This window comes from Cylas formicarius, unplaced genomic scaffold (assembly GCF_029955315.1).
Source record: "Cylas formicarius isolate icCylForm1 unplaced genomic scaffold, icCylForm1.1 PGA_scaffold_3__17_contigs__length_32017465, whole genome shotgun sequence".
In the NCBI taxonomy this organism is placed as follows: domain Eukaryota; kingdom Metazoa; phylum Arthropoda; class Insecta; order Coleoptera; family Brentidae; genus Cylas; species Cylas formicarius.
The window spans coordinates 31867136-31889528 of record NW_026844326.1 but is presented as its reverse complement, the minus strand read 5'-3'; the positions used below and the strand labels follow the sequence as shown (position 1 = coordinate 31889528).

At 39.7% G+C, this 22393-nt stretch overlaps 3 protein-coding genes and 1 long non-coding RNA gene across 7 annotated transcripts; 3 read left to right on the top strand and 1 right to left on the bottom strand.

Annotated features, from left to right (window-relative positions):
- The first annotated feature begins 70 nt into the window (after positions 1-70).
- LOC132698908 (facilitated trehalose transporter Tret1-2 homolog) lies at positions 71-4977 on the top strand. The gene is made up of 3 exons (XM_060665228.1): positions 71-347; positions 2686-2971; positions 3784-4977. Exons 1-3 carry the CDS (start codon positions 221-223, stop codon positions 4817-4819), a joined length of 1449 nt encoding a protein of 482 aa, XP_060521211.1. The 5' UTR covers positions 71-220; the 3' UTR covers positions 4820-4977.
- A 543-nt stretch (positions 4978-5520) lies between these two features.
- On the top strand, positions 5521-9037 carry LOC132699659 (serine/arginine-rich splicing factor 2). Of its 3 annotated transcripts, none has more exons than XR_009618531.1 (4): positions 5521-5826; positions 5888-6192; positions 8254-8314; positions 8735-9037. XR_009618531.1 is itself a non-coding variant. In XM_060666503.1 (3 exons), exons 1-2 carry the CDS (start codon positions 5645-5647, stop codon positions 6189-6191), a joined length of 486 nt encoding a protein of 161 aa, XP_060522486.1. In that variant the 5' UTR covers positions 5521-5644; the 3' UTR covers position 6192; positions 8254-8713. The 3 variants fall into 3 exon arrangements, 1 of the variants encoding a protein (XP_060522486.1); XR_009618530.1 differs by having other exon boundaries at positions 8732-9037; XM_060666503.1 differs by lacking the exon at positions 8735-9037 and having other exon boundaries at positions 8254-8713.
- Positions 9038-9143: 106 nt separating this feature from the next.
- LOC132699658 (forkhead box protein D1-like) lies at positions 9144-21280 on the bottom strand. 2 transcript variants are annotated; one of them, XM_060666501.1, is made up of 5 exons: positions 21133-21280; positions 19411-19711; positions 16773-17204; positions 14975-15476; positions 9144-12821 (listed from the first exon to the last, which is right to left on the bottom strand). In XM_060666501.1, exons 2-5 carry the CDS (start codon positions 19568-19570, stop codon positions 12521-12523), a joined length of 1395 nt encoding a protein of 464 aa, XP_060522484.1. In that variant the 5' UTR covers positions 19571-19711; positions 21133-21280; the 3' UTR covers positions 9144-12520. The 2 variants fall into 2 exon arrangements, with proteins under 2 accessions (XP_060522484.1, XP_060522485.1); XM_060666502.1 differs by having other exon boundaries at positions 16773-17192.
- On the top strand, positions 17344-19395 carry LOC132699663 (uncharacterized). Its single transcript, XR_009618533.1, has 3 exons — positions 17344-17787; positions 17844-17910; positions 17961-19395. It is a non-coding gene; the product is annotated as an uncharacterized LOC132699663 (long non-coding RNA).
- Positions 21281-22393: the final 1113 nt, after the last annotated feature.

The following is a 22393-nucleotide window of genomic DNA, read 5'->3' as shown; positions in this document are numbered from 1 at the left end:
TCTTTAATGCAATTGATAAGGTTACCGCGAGGAGCGCGTTTCAATGGTCCGTGGTTTCGACGAGGTGCGCGGAAAATTAATTACTTCTTATTAAATATTAAATCGCGACATTTAATCAGTATTGCCCAAGAAATCGTGCGATTAGATAAGCCCGATCAAGATCGAAAGGAAGGAAAAAAATTTTTGTATCCTTCAGTGTTCGATTTTCGTTTGTTTTGCAATGTCGGCGGACGACGACGACGAAATTCGCGTCGGTTTAAACGGAGCCGTCGCTAAAGAGGCGACGGGAAGAGAATCCGAGGGCCGAACCAGGGAATCTCCGTTCTTGTATTTCGCAGCTTTCGTAGGTAAGCCCCCCCCCCCAGATTATCGCTAACGGAAAATCCCAAACATCCAAAGATTAGACCATTTCTATTGTTTGTGACGCGATTGAAAATAAACGATATATGAATCGCGTTATACTTCGACCAGAAATATAGTGCTTTTATTTTTTATTTTATTTTTTATTTGAAGAAGTATTTGGAATTTTTCTAATTTCGGCTGAATGATACGAGAAATTATCCAACACAATAACAGTATTTAGCGATATTTTTGACAACAGTCCTCAGCATGAAGAATTATTATGCGTTTTTCAAGTGATGGCGGCACATCTAGTACCACTTGTTACTGTTATCCCACCATCCATTTTTTTCTGTGTCGTGAGTGTCGAACGCAACGACTCTTTGGCACAACTCTATCACACACTGTCAAACACCATTCACTTTATAAGCGTCGTAGATTATACGTCCAATTAGATCTGCGTGTTGCTCTTTGAAAAATCGCGAAGTACCAACAACTCTCACTTTCCTCGTGATCATCCCATTTGCAACAATTTTTCTTACAGTTGATTTCGGAACTTTGGTCATGTCGCTTGTTTTTATTGCTGCTCCTACTTCCCCTTCTGAATTTCTTGTAAAATTGTAAACATGTTCGCATCCGAAGGCAAATGGAAAAATATAATCTATAGTCTTAACCTGTTTACAAATCGAAGAACTATGTAGAAGGCACGAAAACACAAGAAGAAGAATGTTGTTAGTCGAGAGGCAGACAAGACAAAAATGACTATTTTCAAACTTACCTGTCATATAAATAAATTACAGGTAAAGTCTGTTCATAGATATAAGAAAGTGACTAACTGATACGAATTAAGGATAGACCCGGGCAAGCTGTAAGAATGAAATATGGCCGAACAGGTCCGTACTTTGCTTAGAATTTAATTATTTGGGGTTTTGTTAGGAAAGATACTAAACAACATTTATTTATTTATTATTTCTCGAAAAGCGTTTACGCGATCAAAAGAATTCTCGAACTAGAAGATGCGGAAGATTCGGCACCACAAACTTATTCTTGACGCTTTTTCAAAAACGGACAGTGTGAAACTAAAATACGGGGCTTAACATGTCAGTTTCTTTTACATGGTGATGTAGTCCGTGTCGACTGCTAAAACTTTTGTATCCAAGGTTTTCACCTGTTGTACAGGGTGTTCGAGATATTCCGGGCTATATTGAGAAATGTAATAGGTTAGTGTAATTTGGCAGAGAAACAAAGTCCACGCCCACATCTGAACTGTAGAAACTGGGAGCTATTAAATTTTGGCAAGTATTTTGAAAAAAAAATTAAAAACATTTTTTTGGGTTAGTTTTGGTTAGTTTATTAACCCAATCGGCAAAATTCTTTAACCAAGAGACGAAACTATAACTTTTATTTCAAGCATTTTTTCGATTATTGACAGGGTGTGTCGGTAATGGGCAAAAAATCTATAACTCCCTGAAAATGGCCGTTGTTTTGGGTAAAATATTAGCCGTAAATGAAAAACTGTAAAAGATGAGTTAATTTGGTTTAAATAGTAAACTGTGTCGAGAGCTATAATTTTAGTGTTTTCGTTTATCATACGGGGTGCTCGAGATACACATTTGAAAAATATCTCTATTACTAAATTGCGAGCCATCGAGTCGAAAATGAGCAGGAATTTCGATTTTCGCCTCCATACGGGACTCGCCGAAACTGGGCGGTATCGGAAGTACTTTTTTTTTCGAAACCAGAAAAAACGATTTCCTCGAAAACGCTACGTTCGATCGGAAAAATTCTCGAACGACGAGACGCCCGAGATTTGGGGCAATAACCCAACCCAAGTTGACCCAAGAATATACAGGGTGTCGCGTGATTATGAGCAAAAAACCGGAAATTGTAATTTTTCGAGGTACATTATTGGGCGTAACTTACAAACCGTGAAAAACTGCGCCGATTGGTTTGAACGTCATTTGCCCTTTTCGTCTCTCATACAGGGTGCGCGAGATGAGGACCAGAAAGCGTTTGGTTCAAATTAACGGATGGGTCAATTTGGGTTTAACGGTCACCAGGACTAGATTTTTTGCAGGATTCATTGGACCTAAACACACAGGACAATGGTTAAAACAATATCCGCAAAAAATAGCCAATCGGCAACATACCGTATAGGTCAGCCGGTAGGGCGTTGGGAGCGACATTGAAGATCACGGGTTCAAACACGATGACAGATCCTTTCTTTTTTTTTAATATTTAATTTTATTACTTTCTTACGTCGTGACTGTTTAAATTTTGTAAATTATTGTAACTCAAGTTTTTCAAGACGCAAACTGGATTTTTATAAGCGTGACAACTTTTCAGCCAATCTTTTGGGATTCGCCGCTGGGACGGCCGCCTCGTGGACATCTCCCGTATTTCCGAAACTCGACGATCCTGACGGTCCTTTGAACGTGCCGATCGGCACCCTGCAGAAAAGTCTCGTGGCCGCGGCCCTTTGTGTCGGACAAACGGTCGGCCCTTTCGTCTTCGGCGACCTTTCCGAATCGATTGGTCGCAAAAAAACGTTGATTTTGATTGCCGTACCTATGAGCCTCGGACTCGCAACGTTGGCGTTCGCCACTGACGTCAGGTTATATTATCTCGGAAGGTATGGCAACAGCGCCTCGAACTATGCTATATCATTTGTTTTCAAAGAAACGTCCAGAATTCTATTTACAAATATTTTGGATTCGTCCTCATTTTGACTCCTTCAGAGCTGAACTGAAACGCGTTCTACTATCTATCTGCTTACATACGGAAGTTGCAAAATCTGGTTTTGACGTAATGTTTCTTAATAACTTACCATTGGTCAGTGATATTTTGAATGTAAGGAAGGAAACCAGCGTGTTTGGACTTATTGTCTTTGGACGATGGAACGCTTAATATCTCTAATGTGGAAACTATTAGAGAGAAACGACGTTGAGAGTTTCAGGAATAGGGAATTTAGTAGAGAGATGCTATGTCTAAAACGAACCAGTGTATATAGATATATAGACTTTTGGGCAATAACATAGATGACTTAAGATGAGATTTTAGGGCAATGGAATATAAGATTTAGGTTTGTTTTTTAAGGACTTTTGTGGTTTTTAGGTTGATGGTTTCCCTAGTGTTGATGTTAGTTTTTCAAATATTAAAATGTGATTGTGGGTAGAAGATAAAGGATGGGAGTAATTTTAAGATGCAGAGACAGAGAAACTTATTTATTTGGTTTATTTCTTTACATGTACGATGAATTTTTTTTTCGGAGTAAAGCAAAACTAGAATAGGTTTATGGTTATGGTCTCTACTTATCAGTTTACAGGATTACAACAATCACAGACCCTCCGAGGCAATGATCACGCCCCTCTTTTAGCCCCGCCCCCCTCATACGGTACACTAACAGGTACAGAGTAGTATGCAAGGGCGTAATTTCGCTTTCAGATTCCTACACGGCCTGGGCGTCGGCGGCTGCTTCACCGTACTGACGACCTACACGGCCGAAATTGCCGAGCAACAGAACCGGGGCAAATTCAGCTGCATCTCGACGATATTCCTCTCGCTCGGCATCCTCTATCCTTACCTGGTCGGTAACGTACTCGACGTCCGTTCGTTTTCTCTCTCGTGCCTCGCGCCGCTGCTAGCGTTTTTCGCGCTGTTTCCCGCGTTCGCTCCCGACTCCCCCCTCTACCTGGTGAAAGTCGACGAAACGGACGTCGCTGAGAACGCTTTGATACGGTTGCGGGGCGGCAACGTCGCGTACGCGCGTCGAGAACTCGCCCAAACGCGCGAGTTCGTCGACGCGAACCGGCAACGTCGCCGCGGATACCTGGAGGTCTTTCGCTCCGCCACCTTGAGACGACCGCTCGGCATAGGCGTCGGGCTGGTGGTTTTTCAGCAGTTTTCTGGTACCGGCGTCGTCGTGGCATTCATGAACGACATCCTGCTCGAGGCCGGCAACGTTATCCCCGCGGAATACGGCACATCAATAGTCGCCTCGATGAAAGTGCTTGTAATATTCGTCACTTCGACTGTGATCGAGCGTCTAGGACGCAGGATCTTGCTCCTAGCGTCGGCCGCCGGCTGCGCGACGGCCAACGCGTGCCTCGGCCTTTATCTGTCTCTAAAAACTTCGGACCCCATCGCGGTCGAAAGGTTATCTTGGTTGCCTCTCATTTGTCTCGCCGTCTACGTGGTCAGCTTCAACTTGGGCATCGGCTCAGTCGTGTGGGTGGTAGTCAGCGAGATATTTCCATCCGGTGTCAGGGCTACGGCATCGGCCGTCGTCACGGCCTGCTGTTTCGCTTCCACCACCCTCATCGTTTTCGTTTTTCCCATCGTGACCGAGCGGCTCGGCATGGCCGCGTCCTTTTGGATATTCGGGTGTTGTTGCGTGACTTCGTTCGCGTTCATTTACAACGCGGTGCCGGAAACCAAAGGCAAGTCGTTCGCTGAAATTCAAAAGATACTGTCCCGCTAGCCGTTTACGAATAAAGCGTTTTTTTCTATATACGAGTCGTTTTATTTTTGCCGTATTTTCTTAATAAAATAGACCTATTTCCTCACACCGCTCGTTTATTTTGTACAAAACAATATAAAACAATTCATTTCCCTGCGGCGATTTGTTCGAATCGTACATCGTACATAACCCACACGTGCACAGTGTATCGATCGGTCACTGACGAGATCACGGAACACAGAGCATAATTATTTTCAACAAAGCCTACATCATTTCGAAATATTTGTGATGCACAATCGCAGCTGACAATTTTAAATACATTAAATATAAAGAAATATGTAATATTAAAGCTTAAAGGTGCATTTACGATAGCGTTCGTTAGCTGGATGCGAAATAAATTTGTTATTCAACACGTGTACGGAGCAAATGATCAAATAATAAAACTATCCTGTAGGACACCGTTGTTTAAATAAAGCGGAATAACGCGACCTGAAGTATAGTGAACATTTGTATCTATTAATTAGCGAATTTACGTTTTTGGCAGCGTTACGTAATTATAAATTTTAATCCAAAATTATCTCTTACTAATACCCCTCAACACTTCCATTGCGAAGTCCACGCCTCGGTTGGGTCGGTTATCTATGAATATTACCTCAGAATCTAGATTCATCGATTCGAATCCGGAGCACGGATAGTCTCTGCGTCGCAACCAACCAAACTAGCCCAAGCGCGTCATCCGTGTTTCGTGAATGGCGGCGGCGTGTGCATGCCGAAAGTAGGTTTGTATTGGTAATTTGTGAATCAGCACGCGAATTTTGAAGCAACTCGAACACATTTGGTGCCGCGATGAGTTACGGCAGGCCCCCGCCCAGAATCGACGGCATGGTGTCCCTCAAAGTGGACAATTTAACGTATCGCACAACTCCCGAAGATCTGCGACGCGTTTTCGAACGATGCGGTGAGGTCGGCGACATTTACATACCCCGCGACAGGTTCACGCGGGAGAGCAGAGGTTTCGCGTTTGTCCGGTGAGTCGTGGAGAAGAAACGCTGCATGTGGGAGTTCAACTGACCTCTGTTTTCTGTTTAGCTTTTACGACAAGAGGGACGCGGAAGACGCGCTCGACGCCATGGACGGCCGTATGCTGGACGGGAGGGAGTTGCGAGTGCAGATGGCGCGCTACGGGCGACCCACGTCGCCCCATCGCCGTTATCGCGGCCGTAGGAGGTCCAGCTCGCGGACGAGGAGCCGAAGAAGCAGGTCGAGGAGGAGATCGGCGAGTCGAAGTCGATCCCGCTCGGGCAGCAAGAGTTCCAGGGCGGCGTCACGCTCGTCGAGGGACGATAAGCGCTCGAGGTCGGCCAGCAAGTCGCGATCAAGGTCAAGGACCTAAGGTAAGTCTCTCGTGAAGGTTGACGAATGAAAGGGGCAAAACTTATTGTCATAAAGACTTGCAGTGGTTGAAAAAGAGGCTAAGTGATAATTCTGGGAATTACTTTGCTTTAAGTATTTCAATTTTAAATCCCATTTTTTGAGAAATCATCTCAGATTACACATAGTTGAATAATATAATACAATAATATTTGTGCTTGTATCCCCGCTAGAGGGCGTTTTGAGAGATCACTACAAATAAAATTTATTCTCTTTGTTATTAAATGCAAATATATTACAAATGAAGGTCTAAGATGCTCGTGAAAATCTTTCGTAACTTTTAATGTCAGTAACAATATAGTGCAATATTCATAATGGAATCAGTATTACTGTTAAAATGCCAACATTATATTTAAAATGTCAATAATAATTATTACTGATTCCCTTATGATTGAATGTGACAATTTCCTTAAATTTTATTGATATGCGATTTAGCCTTTCAGTTTTTGAGGTTAAGGTAAATGTCACGTGTACTTCTATTTGTGTAATTTCTGAAAATTTGATAAAATGTTAAAAACAGGTTTAAGTTCACGTTTTTGTTGTTGTTGTTTACTTTTATACAGAGTGTCCAAAATTGGGCTGCAAACACTTTATAAGTCGCCAAACTCATTTGTGGCTTTAGGTGTTACCAAGTCGTGGACTTATTTCTCTATCAAACTGCTCTAGGTTTTACCTACTTGGCTATAGAAAAACAATAACCCCAATAAAAAGCTTTAGATTTTAACAGAAACAGTTTTCAATGTTTCATAAATAAACACAAAATATATCAAACACTTCTACAGATGGAAAAGTTCTTTTTTTACAAATAAAGCGACCAAAATACACCTCATGCAGCTGCAATCTTAATATGAAAGACAGTTGAGCACCACCACTATTTTTTAAATTTTCGTTCATATCTACCACCTCATTTTGCTAATGTCAATAATTTCCAACAAGTTTAGTTTTTTACTTTTGCTTCATTATGTAAAATATCAAAATTATGTTTAAACTTGTGCACTTCTGAATTTAAATGATAGTATAGATTTTGAACTTTTATTTAGTTTTATTGTTATTTTGAAAGCAATCTTAAGACCAAATTTATATAGATGTTTCGAAATTTTTGTTGCTAGGTTTCCCAATGTGTTTTATTGTTTTATAAATTTTGGGTTCGGTGTTTCGATATGGCATAGAGATATGGTTCAGAGTTATATGAAACTGTTTTTTAATTTTGATCGTATCTATCGTAGAGGGATTGCAACAATTGTTAAAAACCATTTGTTTTATAATATTTAATTCCTTTTCAAGATTTTCTGTGGATAAAAGAATAAAATGCAGCTGTTTTGTGTGCGTGGGAGTTGATTTGATTTATTATGTGTTACTTGTTCTGCAATTTGCTTATAGTTAAGTCCAGAAAGTTTAAACAGTTGTCTAGTTCCGTCTCTGTGGTAAATTTTATACGATTATGTGTGGAATGAATATGATTCAATAAAGACTGTGTTCGTTGCACTAATTTTATTATTATTATTATTTTGAAAAAAAATTGTATTGGCTGTAATGTCGCAAAACGCTCTCTAGTTTATTTCCAAAAATGTTGTATTTATACATAATATATACAGGGTGTTTTCTAATCGAATGTCAATAATTAACGGGTCGATTTTTGGGTCCATTTTAATAAGAAGACTTCGTGTGAACATATGTTCTAAACATCTTCACTTTTAATATACAGGGTGGTAAAATTTTCAAAAATAAAACATATTTTTTTTAATATCTGTAATACCATTTTAGATATTTTAATGAAATTTGGCACACCTGGCATCAAGAGGCATTATTTGACCTGTCATTTTGGCAGACAAAATAAAAATTATTCTTACAATCTCCGATCATTTTATATTAAATATAATATAATTATTATTATTTAATTTATTTTTTTATTTGATTTTATAAAAATTTAAAAATGATATAAAATTGTTTTTCAAAAAACGGGGTTTAAAATTCAAGAATATGAGGGGAATACGCCACCCGATATACACCTTATTTTTCTTTAGTTTCAGGCGTTTCATTGTCGGAGGCGTTCCCGAGTTCCGAGACGCCCGCCCCTTTAAAAAGGTACATATTTTTAAAAACAGTTTCGGTTTTGCTTCTCGTTTAAATCCGTAAGACACGCGAGCCCCAAATCTCTGTCACGTCGCCAGTCGGCCTCTTTATTGTAACGAAAAAAGGAATGTGTGGGTTTTGTTTTTTTTTTTTAGGTTAGTTAAATTGTAATCTGTTCCCTTCTGTAGCCGACGAGGTAGTTTATTTTATTTCTTTTTCGGGGGCCCTCCCCCGCGTGTGTCCGCAGATTGTAGCGCCGTTTATTTAGTGCATTAAACGACATTGGATTTTTAATACCGACACGTGATCGTTTATTTTCGCGCGAGATCCCCTTTACCGGAAAAAACAAAAATGGCCGCCCGCTTTAATCCCCCCTCTCCGATCTCGAATTCGGAACGCAGGTCACTAATCCGTTTTCTATGTGTAAAGCAGGCGCAGAGTTCGAGTGTACGAGAATGGTGGGGGGTGTTGGAGTTTTGGGAGAGAGAAAGAGAGAGAGAAAAAAGAGATCACGGGGAGCCGAGAGTTAGCGGTTTGTCTGCGCCCCGGTGCCCAGCCGTGCTGTTTATACCGGCCCGTGATCGTCTTAGTCTTTAGGGTTGGGGAGGGGTGGGGGGTATGAGGAGGCGTGGTCGGGGCGGTGACACCTCGAGTGTCCTGGGTTCCCCTAAGTTCCCTATGTCCGAGATAGAGAGAGAGGGCGTAAGTGCATTTTGGTCGGATGGCGGTGAAAAGGTAGGTAGACGCTTTTCTTTTGTTTATTAAATATAAATAAAGCGATTTTCTAAACGCAGCGTTTTATTATTCCCCCCCCCCCCTCCAGCGAAAGGAATGGTTGCCGTTTGGTTTGCATTTTTTTTCTTTATTTCCAAGACGAAAATTACAAGTTTCTTTTGCCACCTGTGGCGCCACTGCCTACCGAAATATATCTACACACAAGCGTCCAGGTACCAAATAAATGAAACATACAATGTTGAAAATGCTGTTTTTTTTTTCTTCACTTAATTCGTCACATTTTGTCATAAAAACAGACCACGGACGTTCAGGCTTTTAGCTGCCTCCATTTTGAAGTTGCTCAAGATTCTTAGAATCGTGACGACATTCTCCTATAAACAGTGGATTTTCAATAAAAGTTGTTTACAATTAAAAGTTATGCCATTATGCAGGAGTAATTTTTTTTTTTTAATTGTGGAAACAATTTTCTTATAAATAATTTTTTTATTGATGTACACTATGTTTAAAAAGTCAAAATAAATAAGAACTAAAAGTTCAAATTTTCACAAAATTATATATTTCGTGATCGTCATGTAAAAATATATAATTTCGTGAAAATACGAACTTTTAGTTCTTATTTATTTTGATAAATGGAATTTCATCAAGTAAAAGCCACTTCAGTTCAATTTTTACACTATGTTTAAATACTCTTTAAAATAAATAATAAAAACCGCTTCATAACTACACAATTTAACAAAAAACGAAAAGTAAATTATGAGTAAAAACATTAAAAATTGGCAAACAGCTTTTTCCCTGCGGTTTCTAACAGCTGCCTGAAGTATTGTTGGCTTGATTTTCTTCACTACGCATAATCTGAAGAGAGTTGAATAATGAATTTGTTTTTTCATGTTTCCTGTGCAGTTTTCTATCACAAATTTAAAATATAAACTTTGAAAATTAAATGAATTTCTAAACATGCTTATTCCAATTAGCAAGATTTTATAAAAAATTTGTAGTTATTAAATATCAGTTTTGCAGTTCGCTAAAAAATTAAAAATTTTAGTTAATTTTACGAATTAGATGGAATTTTTTCGAATAAAAAACGTTTAATAGGCCGGGCATCATTTTTTATTGTATACGAGCTTCCATAATAACATTTTGCTCAATTTTTTTGAAATGAGAGCATATTCGATTTTATTGGTGGGTTCGAAATGACAAGTGTTATTCGCTGCGACGAGGAGGAATCAAGGCTTAATATTTTGAGTCCCTATAATTACGGAGAAATTTATTTTCCTATTGCTGTCTTGTCTTAAGGTGACAGTTTTCATGACTCCTAATAAGAAGTGTGCCGATCGCATTATTAATAATAAATCGGCATTTTCAGCGAAGAATGGCTATAGCGCAGCATCTCTTATTTCGAACGAAGCTTTTGTCGGTGTTGGTCATTGGCCCTCAATGAGTTGCGTATCGGCGAAACGACCGTTCAAAAATCAAAGACGGGCTTTAGGAATGGGCGAATGCCTTCAATGTATATACCCGTTTTAAAAACGAAGAGGAGATATTATCTGCGTCCGTGGCCATACAACTTTGATTAGATTATAAGAATCCGGATACTCAATTTTTGAACTGTTGTTTGGGTACCCGGATTCTTACCTGTTGAATCAGTTTCGTCAGCATCGGCATGTTCATTTATTTAATACCAGTACGCAAACTGGCCAGCAAAATACCTCCAACGTAAATATACAGCGTCGTACGTCTAAATAAATAAGACCGGTGTAAGTTTTACGTAATGTTTTATACGCAACGAGCCAATTATCCCATCGAGGACCATCGCGTTTTCTTGAGCGCACGTTAACAGTTTGAGCAATTTTGAGCAAAACCGGTCGGTTTGCGCGAACTAATATTTTGAGCGGATCGCGCGAGCAATTACCATATGTTGAAGCGACCGTCGCACAGGAGGTGCAAAACTAGGTTGACAAAGGTTTGGTATCAAAATTATATTTGTAATGTAATATAAAAAATATATGTGTGGCATTATTTGAAAACCACGTTATCGATATTTCAAAGTCCCGCAGTTTAATTTGAGGTTTTGTATTTCACGGGAATTTTTACTGACGTGGGTGATTTTCGTCTTTATGCATTTTTCCGCTAACGAAGGCGATACTGCCGAGATCTTTTTTAAAAAGAAGTAAATATATGCAATTTTTCTAATGATGAAGGTCCTTTGTGTCTCCACATACAAAATTTACAAACACGGGTATGCCAGATTGCTTTCTCTCTCCTTATTACAAAAATGGATAAAGAAGCAAAAGAAAAAGCTATCCAAAAAAACAAAAATATTGGATATTCGCTAGCTTTGTTCTTTCCAAAGGTCAAAAAAAATTTACAACGGAAAACAGTTGACAGCTGCCAAGATTTGCTGTCAGCATATGATGTAAAGGTTCTTTGAATCGTCCTAAATAAAAAAACATGCATTTTAAAACTCATTGGTCTTCTTTGGTATTAGGTAAAGGTAAAGATATTTTGAGGAGGTACAAAACCTATTAAAAAAAATAATGTGTTTCAAACTGAATCAGGTTTTATGTTGAATAGTAATTTTCAAAGACAACTTTAGAGTTCCGTAAAATTTAATAGTTCTTATTATCTTAAGAGACATGTGACTTATAGATTACTTTTTGTAGTCTTGGATAAGTAAATTAGGCGCCATTTTATTTTGTGTGTTTGACAATTTCCCATAAAAAGACCGTATTGGTCGATTTGAAAATAAATATTATTATTATTATTAGTAGATAGGATCATTGGTATCTCCAATAACGTTCTAATGAGATCGCTTTTTATAGTTGATGCATTACCTTTCTGAAATGACGTCACTTTTGGTTATTTTTGTTTAACCCATGTCAACTGGCAGAGACAAACAAAATTGAAACAAATCATTGTGGTTTCTTCAGGGTATATTCGTCAAGAATTTAGTTGTGATGTGGGCGTTTCAAACAAGGAATGCAGCATGTTAGTAACTTATTTGCAGAAAATTTTAGCTCTGAAAGTTATAAAATCCTTTAAGACCAACTCTGGTTTTCTTATACCTCATCACTGTATACGTTTTGGTTATCATCGGGTCAAGAAATACTTATTTGAATCGTACGTCGCGTGACGTCATTCCAAAATGGTATTACGCTAACTGTAGCTGCTTTAAAATGTAAAGAATCCTTTTCCCGTGACGTTTTTAAAATTCCGTTCAACTTTTTCTAATCACGAAGCTAATTCCGCTTGAAATGAAATTTTTCTAGCTTAAAAAATGTCAACCTAGTTGTACCATCCGTCCCGCTGCGCGTCGCTGTCGTCGCGCACACCACGTGTAACAAACCACGAACCCCTTTCGATACCTGCCGTATAAAATCCGTATGTAAACTATGTACAATTGTAGATCTACGTAAATAGACACTCCGGTGTTGGACAAAGGCACAAAACACTCTGTGGATTATCATCGAATGAAAAATATTTTTTTTAAAGCGAATCCAGCAACGAGTCGAGCATCTCGAGCTGGCAGTCGTCCCAGCCGTTGGTGGCGAGCAGTAAACCGGTCAGGTCGTCTTCGGTGACGATGGGCGGGGCGAGCGCCTCCGCCAGGGGCGGCTCCTGGGGCATGGACGGGGGAACGGCGATGGGGGCGGGCTCGGGTCGCGCCTTGACCGCCTTCGACGCCCTTCTGGCCGCCTCCTCCACGTTCTCGATGTCGGTCGAGCCGCAGATCGATATGTTGGACAGGATGTTGTGTTTGCGCTCGCCTGGCACCGAAGGCGGACACCTGAGCACCGCGATAGCAAAATTAATAAAAATAAAAAAGTCCTTTTCCTTTAGCAAATAAAGCGTCTCGTTATCTCGAGCCTTTAATACGCAACCGGGAAAGTTTCTTTTAATTGATGTTTTTAGGTTATGTGTCACTTTTTTTTTTAGGATTTTCGAGTACCAGTAAACACAAAACACTCGGACCAAGATGTATTTTCGATATCCGAAGGTCGCAAAAGATTTAATTAAGCACTTAAACGGTTATCAACTTTGTATTTTGTATTGTAAAGGTATTGGTGAAGTGCAGTGATCACAAAGTTTGTGTACGCAGTGATGGCTAAGTAGGTTATACTGCTCGACTAAGAAACGCCTTGTAGAAACTGCGAAGAGAATTCGTATATGTCCTTGAATTACACTTTTCAATAGGCAATGTATTATTACAGAATATCTGTTTAATTATTTTTAGGATCCGTTACTGATGTACCCAGGACCAAGAGATTATCAAAAGCCGAACGAGAAACAATTGTCAAGGAAACCTCCACAATATACTAATAATAATAATAACAATGCATAATACTAATACTATTTATATCTTCTACGCCATTTAATCATCCTGTTAGCTTCTTTAGAGCTGTGGTTCCTTGGTATTTTACTCTGTACCTGGCTCGCATTCCACTCTGTACCTGCTTATATACGGCCTGAAGTGAACGACACTTATCACTACAGTGATAAGTGTCGGGTAGCTTTTGGTAGTCTTTGGAAGGTTGTGGTGAAGTGTCCTTTATGATGGAACTTTTAATGTCTCTAATGGGAGAGAGAAGGTGGGTGTTTATGTGTTTTAATTCATTTGAGATAGATTCACATCTAGGTTATTAATGTTTACTTTGGTAATAAAAAAAGGACATTATTGAGTATAATAAATTTGAAAAAGCAGATTTTTGATTCTCACTTGTATATTTATTGAGAACGATTCGTGGCGGAGTCGAGTAGGGATAGCGACGATTTTTTAAGTGACTGATACCTTATTATTAATATATTGAATATTTTGCTATTAAAAATGATACTATACAGAAAATGTAATGAAATAGACCGTAATATGTTGTTACTTTGTACTTTGAAAAATTGCTCGACGAAAAAAATTAAAAAATACTTATATCCCGCTTGTCAGTGTAGGTAGATAAATTCCTAGGACGGTCCTGGAATGGTTACGGGCAAGGGTCTGCTTGGCAGGGTGTTCTATAAGGGGTCGCGGTTTTGGAGTAATAAACAGTAGGCAAAGTTAGTCACGGGGTCGGTTGTAAGAGCGCTATATTTCTGGTCGAAGTATAAAAAGATCATAACGCTCAATTTTTTTCTATATAATCGGAAAAACTACTCGTATCATGTCAAAAATAGGTTTTCTTTTGAGAATTATAACAATAAATAGTCGTCAAAGAGGAAAATATGGATATTTATAACGCGGAAACCTTATTTACAATGAAAAAAAATTTTTTTTTATCTTGCACCAACAAACATTTTTTTTAGAAGTTTCAACAAAATTTGGCTAAAATTTAGCCGAAGTTAGTCAAAAATAAATAAAATTCAACACAACAAATAATAACAAGCTTCAGTGGACCTCCTTGCCCTCCCTCTCCTTGTATGGTCTGCTAAGTTAGAGGGGAAGGTCGCGTATACTGTAACGAATGCCATGTATTATTTGTGTCCAAGTACTAATGGCGATTTAAATTAATGCGTCACACTGACAATACTACAGTAGCTTGCAACGGATAACAGCACTTTATTTATATTTTAATAAAAAAAATTAAAACTATTTCGAAATAGTTTTTTTTGTTTCACATTTTACATTTTAAACTTTAAATTGACTTGAACCGTACGGCCCGCGCGTTTTCCGTTTTCATGACTGGGCTCACTCACTAGAGAGCCTTGAAATTCGTGTATGCTTTTTAACATTGCCACTAATGGGAGCCTTGCCCTCTCTATCTTATACTCTTCGGTCTGCTGGCTATGCTTTTAATGATCATTATAGGCAAAGATGGCGCTTTTATGCACAATAATGCTAGATTCCGCACTGCCAGGATTGTCAGTAAATATCTGGATGTGTTTGTCTTTGGGTCACACGACCACCACGGACCATTTAGGATTTAGAGAAGTTACTAAAACACTTTCCCTCACCTGCGCGCCTTTTTCGGCGACTTGTTCACGTGTTTCGGGGCGTCGACGGTAGTCGGTCGGTTCTTGGGCGCGCGCACCGTCAAACTCGACCGACGTTTCGACCTGCGCGACTCCTCCAGTCTTTCTAGGTCCAGTTTCCAGAAACCTCCTTTGCCCGGCTCGTCCCTCGACCTCGCCTGCTTCACGAAACACTTGTTGAGCGACAGGTTGTGCCTGATCGAATTCTGCCAGCTCGGATGCGCCTTACGGTAGTAGAGGAAATTCTCCCTGATCCAGTGGTAGATGGCGCTGAGCGTCATCTTGTTGCCGTTCTTGCCCATCGCCATGCAGATAAGGGTGGCGTATGAAAACGGCGGTTTTTTGTCGCCGTTTTTCTTGTACGACGTGATGTCGATCGTTAGGTCGGCAGGTTTCGGGGGCGGGTTGCCGCCCCCCTGCGCCGTGTTCTGGGGCCGGCGCGCCTTCGGTTTGGGCGAGACGGGCGGCGTCGGCAAATTCGGAACTGCGGACAACCAAAAAAAACACCTGAGGTTGAGGACATTAAAAAATAAAGACACTAAAGAAACCTTATCGGACGGACGTTTTTTTTTTCACAGACCACTGCATTTCACAAATCGAACTCGCTTTCAGTTAAGCTCTGACAAAGCCATCAACAACCGATACGCACGAGGAACTAACCAAATTCTCTCATCAGAACCGAAAAAGTGAAGGGAAAAGCTTTTACCCTTCAAGGTTGTGTCGTTAATGAAACAAAAGAAATTGTTTTTGTGGTGCCTCATTAATTTATTGATGAATGTGGATTTGCTAAGAGCCAAAAACTATTGGGAAAATAATAAGTTTCGCCGATGACACTCCGATCGTCTGCGAGGCCGAAAAACATTTCAAAAATATAAAATTATGGTTCCAAATAAATAAAGAAATACAGTGCAATACAATCTGCAAAATCATTTGCCAAAAAGTAAACAGAAAATACAGAAAAAATTCAGGAAACAGAATCGATAAGGTACTTAGATTTACAAACAAAAAGCGTATCAGCATTTTGCTGCCTAAATTTAGAAATCTTAAGGAATTTCTGGAAAAATGTCAACTTGGATTGCTTTATCTTTGCTTAAGTAAGAGAAGTAGCTAATCCACAGATCAACTTTTCCAAGAAACAGTTCCATAGGGCGTTCGTTTAGGGAACATAACCTGTTCTTTCTTTAGCATCAAAAATGGACGTAGTTAATTACTGTTTGCTTTTAAAGTACTCGTCTAATTCCCAAAAAGAAACATCAGAGAAAAAACAACTAACAAACTAACCCGGTTTGGCCGAATGGCCCATAGGACTCCTCCCGTGCATAAAGTTGCTGCATATAAAGGAAGAAAAGTAGACCGTCACTCTCTCGGTATTGGGATTATCGATTGTCCTTATATACCCATGTATATGCGTGTTAAAAACAGTTTGGCATAAAGTTTAACCTAACAAAGGCTAAAACGTATAGTTTATCGTTAAAATTCCGCCAGAATAATTAAGCCTATTTTGCGTTGAAAAAATTGCGTCCTACATGTAGAATTGGCATCGTGTGTACAAGGCCTTTGATAGATAAAATTGTTACAATTAAGAAAATTAATTATGTTATTATCACTGTTAAAGTTGTAAGTTATAATATTTAGTAACTTCACTAGCATATTCACGCTTTTGTGACTTTCCACGCTTATTTATACGGAATTGCATTTTCGATTTGTAAAACTTTCCATGTCTGTACTACACAATTTGAATCGACGTATCTTCTCGCCGGTTCTTCTTCTTTCCACTCACCTCCCATGATGTTGGTGATGTTGTGGAGCCAATTGAGACTCGTCAGATCGGTTTCGTTCTGCTGATCGTCGGCGGATTCGCTCTCGGGCGACATCAAACTCGCTTCGCCGCCGCGACTCGAGCCCGAATCGGACAATTCGTCGAATCTGACGTCGAAGTTGTCGGCGCACGGTTCGACAATTTCCTCGTACATCTCGTAACTGTGCTCGTGGACAGTAAAGTTTTGGTCTGGTTCGAGCACAGTCAATTGACTGGCCAGTTCTACGTCGAACGCGTAGCGGTCGTCGTATCGCGTTGCCGTTTGCGACGAGCCGGACGATTCGACCTCGACGCAGCTCTGCACCTCGGGCACGAAATCGGAACGCGGCCCCAATTCCTCCTCCCGAAGGTCCACGTGGTCCACGTCTTTCGCGGCGACCGCTGCAACGTCACCTGGTCGAGGTTACGCTGAATTTATAATCAATTCCTCGCTAGGCGGTGAAACGTGAAAGAATAAATGTTGTGTGTTCGTTTATGCCATAGATATGCCGATATATTCTGTTTCTACTGTTATAGTATATGGCTGGGAGAGTTTTGCTTTTTAGACAACTTGTTTATCTGGTTGTGCTTTTTACCTATGAGAAGGAAATTTTCATTTATATAAGAAAAGCTCTTAAATTTTATTAAGCATAAATATAAATATAAACTACAAAAACCACCGCCTGCTTAAGACAACAACATTACCTAAGTGTCAACTGTAGCACTGTGGCCAATGACATTTCCGAAATTTCTACATTGTTATGAACATGGTAAGTAACAATATTGTTAAACGATAGAAACATGGCTATGTAAAACAATAAAAATAGTAGTTATCAGACGGGACCGTAACTAACACTGCTAGTGGCAAATGTCTGATCGGTTTCATTTTTAACATTTGTTTCGCTAAAACGAAAAAGAAGAAATTCATTGACCATAACCTATCGTAATTAACCTACGTCCTAGCCGCGTTTTATTTGTTTCTTATTTTCCTATACCAGTAGGTAAAATGATATTTTTTCTATCGAATTAAGCTATAAGATTCTGTATTTTTAGATTTGAAAATGTAGGAACAAAAAAAAGTTTAGTGGAAAACAAATAACTTGATATATCTGGGCAAGAGGTGAACCCTCATATAATTAGCGGCTTCTTTAATAATTTTGCTTACTGTAGGTTGGCTAACTGTTCTGGAACATGACGACCACCGCGACCATAAATATTGACACCGACGAAGAAATAAAAACTGCTGAAATTGTTCCATAAATATACCATTTATTTCCCCGCAATTTTTAGACAATATTTAGACTGCAACACAGTCATTTTAAGTTGTCCATGGAACGCCGTGTTTCGTTTTTAGTTCTTCGTCACATTCTCTCCCAAGAAAACTGTGCATACGTCGTTTCACACAAATGGGAAATTTGTTATTGAACATAGTCGAAATTGTACCCCCTTAAAATACAATATATTAAAAATGTCGTATTGTTGCGCTAATAGTTTTTCCAAAAATTCGCTTTATAATACGTCAGTGCGAACGGTTCGGTAAAATATTTCCAAGCATTTTCTAAAAAGTAAAGAGGAGTTTATAAAAAAGAAACTGCTTGAATACACTGTACAGGAGCAGAGAAACAGGAACCAAAATGGTAAAGATCTTGAAAAACGACGAGGACATGGATAGAAGCTGAAAATTTAGCTAGGCTTGAAGCTTTTGATAGATAATTAACTAGATTGTATGTAAAAATGCCTCCCTTACACTCTGTGGGTTGAAAGGGACTAAATACTAGAGTTGTGTCAATCGCGATTAATTCGGTCACTTTGATTCAATTACTTCATAGGATCGAAAGACCGAACTCCGCTTGTTCGTAACGATTCGATCACTTTTGCCGCTGTCGCTGCCGCCCCGACCGGTCTGAAGTGACCGAATATAGGACGACCGTACCAAAACATATCGAATTCGCCTTGCGGAATACGATTGATTTAAATGGTTTAAGATTTAAATAGACCGCGGAAAAGGAATGGCAGTATTGTTATAATTATTCTATAGTATCGACATCTATTGGTAGATTTGCTAATGTGTTGAATTGAATATTGAATGAAATATCTATTTCCGCACAGGTATTTAATTTATACAAATTAATATACTACTAGTACAACCCAATACGTAGCACCTATTTTGATAAAATCATGATACAATAAAGAGCAGAACATAGCTAAATATTATACCAACTAGAACAGAAAACATGACATATAGACACAACAACGATTGGAACTCAAATGAATCTGAATCGGTCTTTCGGACTCTTCGGATTCAGTGACTATTGCCACTTATGTTGGCAACAAAAAGTATTGATATGAACGATTGATTGAAATGATTCGGTCTTTTTCGAAATCAGTCACTGATTGATTCGTCCCTCGTAAAATGGACGATTGACACAACACTACTAGATACGGTGTTTTTCCATCGTCCCTCAGTCATATTTATTATGTAATGACTCATACCTAGCGTTTCACAGACTCGTGATGTATGAAATATCGGCTTGGTGAGCGAATTGATTGTAAATGCGGTTTATACGAGGTGATTAAATTAGGAATGTGCAAGCCACGCGGTGCTGGGCGATTGACCGACCTTCCAGGCTAAATTCCCGGTTTAAGGACACGAGCCGTTCGGTCGCCTTCTGGGTTTCGACGTCGTCTTCGGCGTCGTCGTCGAACGCGACTTCCATATCGCAGCAGTAATTCGCGTCCGTGTCGTAGTTCGTGCGGACGGCCTCGCTGTCGAGTCGCATCGTTTGAGCAAATCGTTGAGTAATTCGATCGCGCGAAGAGCGTCGCTTACTTTTCCGCGACGCCTTTAGTCGACCATCGCGTTGGAAAGCGGCGAGCCGCCGCTGCAGATGGAACGTCACGAGATTTTTGACAGGTGGCCCCTGGTTAAAAATATCGGTTCTGTAGTTCGTGGTTGGTTTTGGCGCCTAACGGGGCGCATAAAGCAAATTGATCGGTGATTATCGTTTTTGTACAACTTCTGGCCATTCAGTCGCGAATATAATATAAAATAAAATACAACGCAATATAAAATGATACAAAATTTTGGGAGCTGTTTCCGAGGTTAATTTGTACGTACACGGTTGCCGGTTTATCTCGAAATCTATGAGTGTTACAGAAAAATTTGAATATAAAAAATGATCCCAGTAAATTGACTTTTAATTTTTTCGCATTATTTACATAGAGGGTGGTCAAATAAAGTTACTTTTTTTTTAATCCAACGATGCATAACATATTTTGCAAAACAATACTTGTTTCATACGATATTCGAAACTGAAAATGTTACTTTTCTCAATGTTTGTAAAGATATCCGCTAATAACGCTTCAATAGAAACGCATATATAGAACGTTATATATATAACCTTAGATTCGGCTTTTAAAGGGTTATTAAAAATATATTAAAAATATTGGGTATTCCATTTAAAAAAATATAACTTTATTTGACCACAATTGAAATAATATAAAAAAATTATAGATCATTTCGCTAGAAACATCACACGCCAGGTATAAGAAGAATCGTTACTGACCAAAAATCAAAGTTCATATGCTTTGATTAAACCTTTATTATTATTTTTGAGCGCCTTTAGCATGTGAAGTCTCCGCCTAGAACTATTATACATGCTAGGAATACGAAGAATCGTTAATAACCAAGAATAAAACTTTCTATGCTTAGATGAAACCTTTATTGTTATTTTTGAAAGCAGGTATCATGTGAAGTCACCGCCTAGAACGCATGCAGAGAATAAGAAGATTCGTTACTAACCAAGAACCGAAGCTTATACGCTTTGATCAAACGTTAACATCTTGACCAAACAATTTCTGGCATGCCATTTTATTGTATGGGGCTTGTAGTAAGCAAAAGTTAATTAATTTATTTCTTAAAAATACCTTTCGAGAAGAAGTTTTACGCGTGCGATTTCCAAAATGACTTTCGGAAGTGTGAAGCAGGAGGTTTGTAGAATGACATCGGAGAGTGTGGTATTTGGGTAATAATTAGAACGCAGGCGCCGATTTTGTACGTTTTTCCTGCTGGACCAAGTCAATCGTCGATTTCCGGCTTGATTTCATCTATTCATTTATTTGTTTAATAACGAAAACAAATGGGGCGCAATCGGGTGACGTCACAGCGTGCCCTTAAGTTTTTACCCGTTTTTAAAAAGAGGAAGGCGTTTTTCGAATGCCAGCGGATAATTTCGAGATTTTCATCGCGTATTTCTCGACCACCAACTCTCCCCCTTGGTTACGTTAGTCATTTCGTTGATTGTTCGCGGAACCCGAGACGTTTTTGCGAGCAGGTACTTACGTGGGTCGAAAATACCGTGGCAGAGGAAAAATATCACCCGATCACCACCGTCGCACCAGGTCACCACGATCACCGCCCCGCGACGACCGGGAACACGATCGACCGCACTGACGTCACCGGATTTCGCCGGGCAATACTGACCGCCGCCGCCGTCGGCGGCACGATCAATATTTTTCCCACCCTCCTCCCCCTCGCCGCGACGAACGCCGACGATATAATAATACGTCGAACGAGTATTACGGCGTCGTCCCTTTTTCGGGAACGAGGAAAAAAAATCGATTTTATTTTACGCGGAAAAATATCCGGATCGGACGTGGCGGTCGGACACCAGGTGTTCGTCGTACCTGCGACGTCGAGCGACTAGTTCCGCGTGTTTGCAATCGCTTCCGTTACCCGCGTGGTTAGGGTGGACACCACCTGCCGCAAAAGAGAGGTCGGCGCCGCTGTCCGCGCTCGAAAACCGTTTTTGTTATGTCGCGAAATCGCATTTTTCCAAGGTGTACGACGGAAAACGTCTGTTCTCTGTTCCCCGACATCTGTTCTCTGTTCCCCGTCGTCGAAATGCGAATAACCTCCGAACGCTTTGAACTAGAGTAATGAAATTTGGTCAGTCTTTAACGGCCCGCCGGACCCACGAGCCTGAAAGAAATAGCGGCGATCGGACGGCGACGTCCATCTTTTTTTCGCGATTTTCGAACGTCGCCTTCTTCTTCTCCTTTCGATCTTGTGTAGCTCTAAACAGTGCGTGCTCATGGAATTTCCATATCTATGATGTTTTCTTCTTTTTATTATTGGCAACAATTCTTTTTCTCTGCCCATTCGATTTAATAATCCGACATTTGTTGTGTGATCTGTCCAAGGAATTTTGATTAGTCTAAATATCCACAGCCTCCAGTAGATTCATCACGTTGGCCTTTATGGTCCAGGTTTCTACACCATATAGCAGTATGGAGCAAATGTAACATTTTACTTTGTTGTTACAAATGTTACAAATGTAACATCGAAGCGTGAAGTTAAGTCCACTGTTGCTTAGCAAAGTTCTCATATTAATGAATGCTGTTCTGGCTTGCTCGATGCTGCTACGTATCTCTAAGTTTGGATCTAGATCTTCAGTTATCCAACTACCGAGATATCTGGTGACCTTTTGGATGTTCTGGTTTTTTACTCTTATTATTATTTACCTTCGCCTTGTCTGTATTGATCGTCAGTCCCAGTTGTTCTCCTTCAGTGTTTATTCTATCTATTTATCTATTGCTCCAAG

Excerpts from the sequence above, each read along its gene's own strand:
- LOC132698908 (XM_060665228.1), top strand. The coding sequence starts at position 221 with ATGTCGGCGGACGACGACGACGAAATTCGCGTCGGTTTAAACGGAGCC. Across the intron at positions 348-2,685 it reads GTATTTCGCAGCTTTCGTAG|CCAATCTTTTGGGATTCGCC; the intron begins GTAAGCCCCCCC and ends ACAACTTTTCAG. Across the intron at positions 2,972-3,783 it reads AGGTTATATTATCTCGGAAG|ATTCCTACACGGCCTGGGCG; the intron begins GTATGGCAACAG and ends TTTCGCTTTCAG.
- LOC132699659 (XM_060666503.1), top strand. The coding sequence starts at position 5,645 with ATGAGTTACGGCAGGCCCCCGCCCAGAATCGACGGCATGGTGTCCCTC. Across the intron at positions 5,827-5,887 it reads AGAGGTTTCGCGTTTGTCCG|CTTTTACGACAAGAGGGACG; the intron begins GTGAGTCGTGGA and ends TTTTCTGTTTAG.
- LOC132699658 (XM_060666501.1), bottom strand. The coding sequence starts at position 19,570 with ATGCGACTCGACAGCGAGGCCGTCCGCACGAACTACGACACGGACGCG. Across the intron at positions 17,205-19,410 it reads CCGGGAATTTAGCCTGGAAG|GTGACGTTGCAGCGGTCGCC; the intron begins GTCGGTCAATCG and ends AACCTCGACCAG. Across the intron at positions 15,477-16,772 it reads CATCACCAACATCATGGGAG|TTCCGAATTTGCCGACGCCG; the intron begins GTGAGTGGAAAG and ends GGTTGTCCGCAG.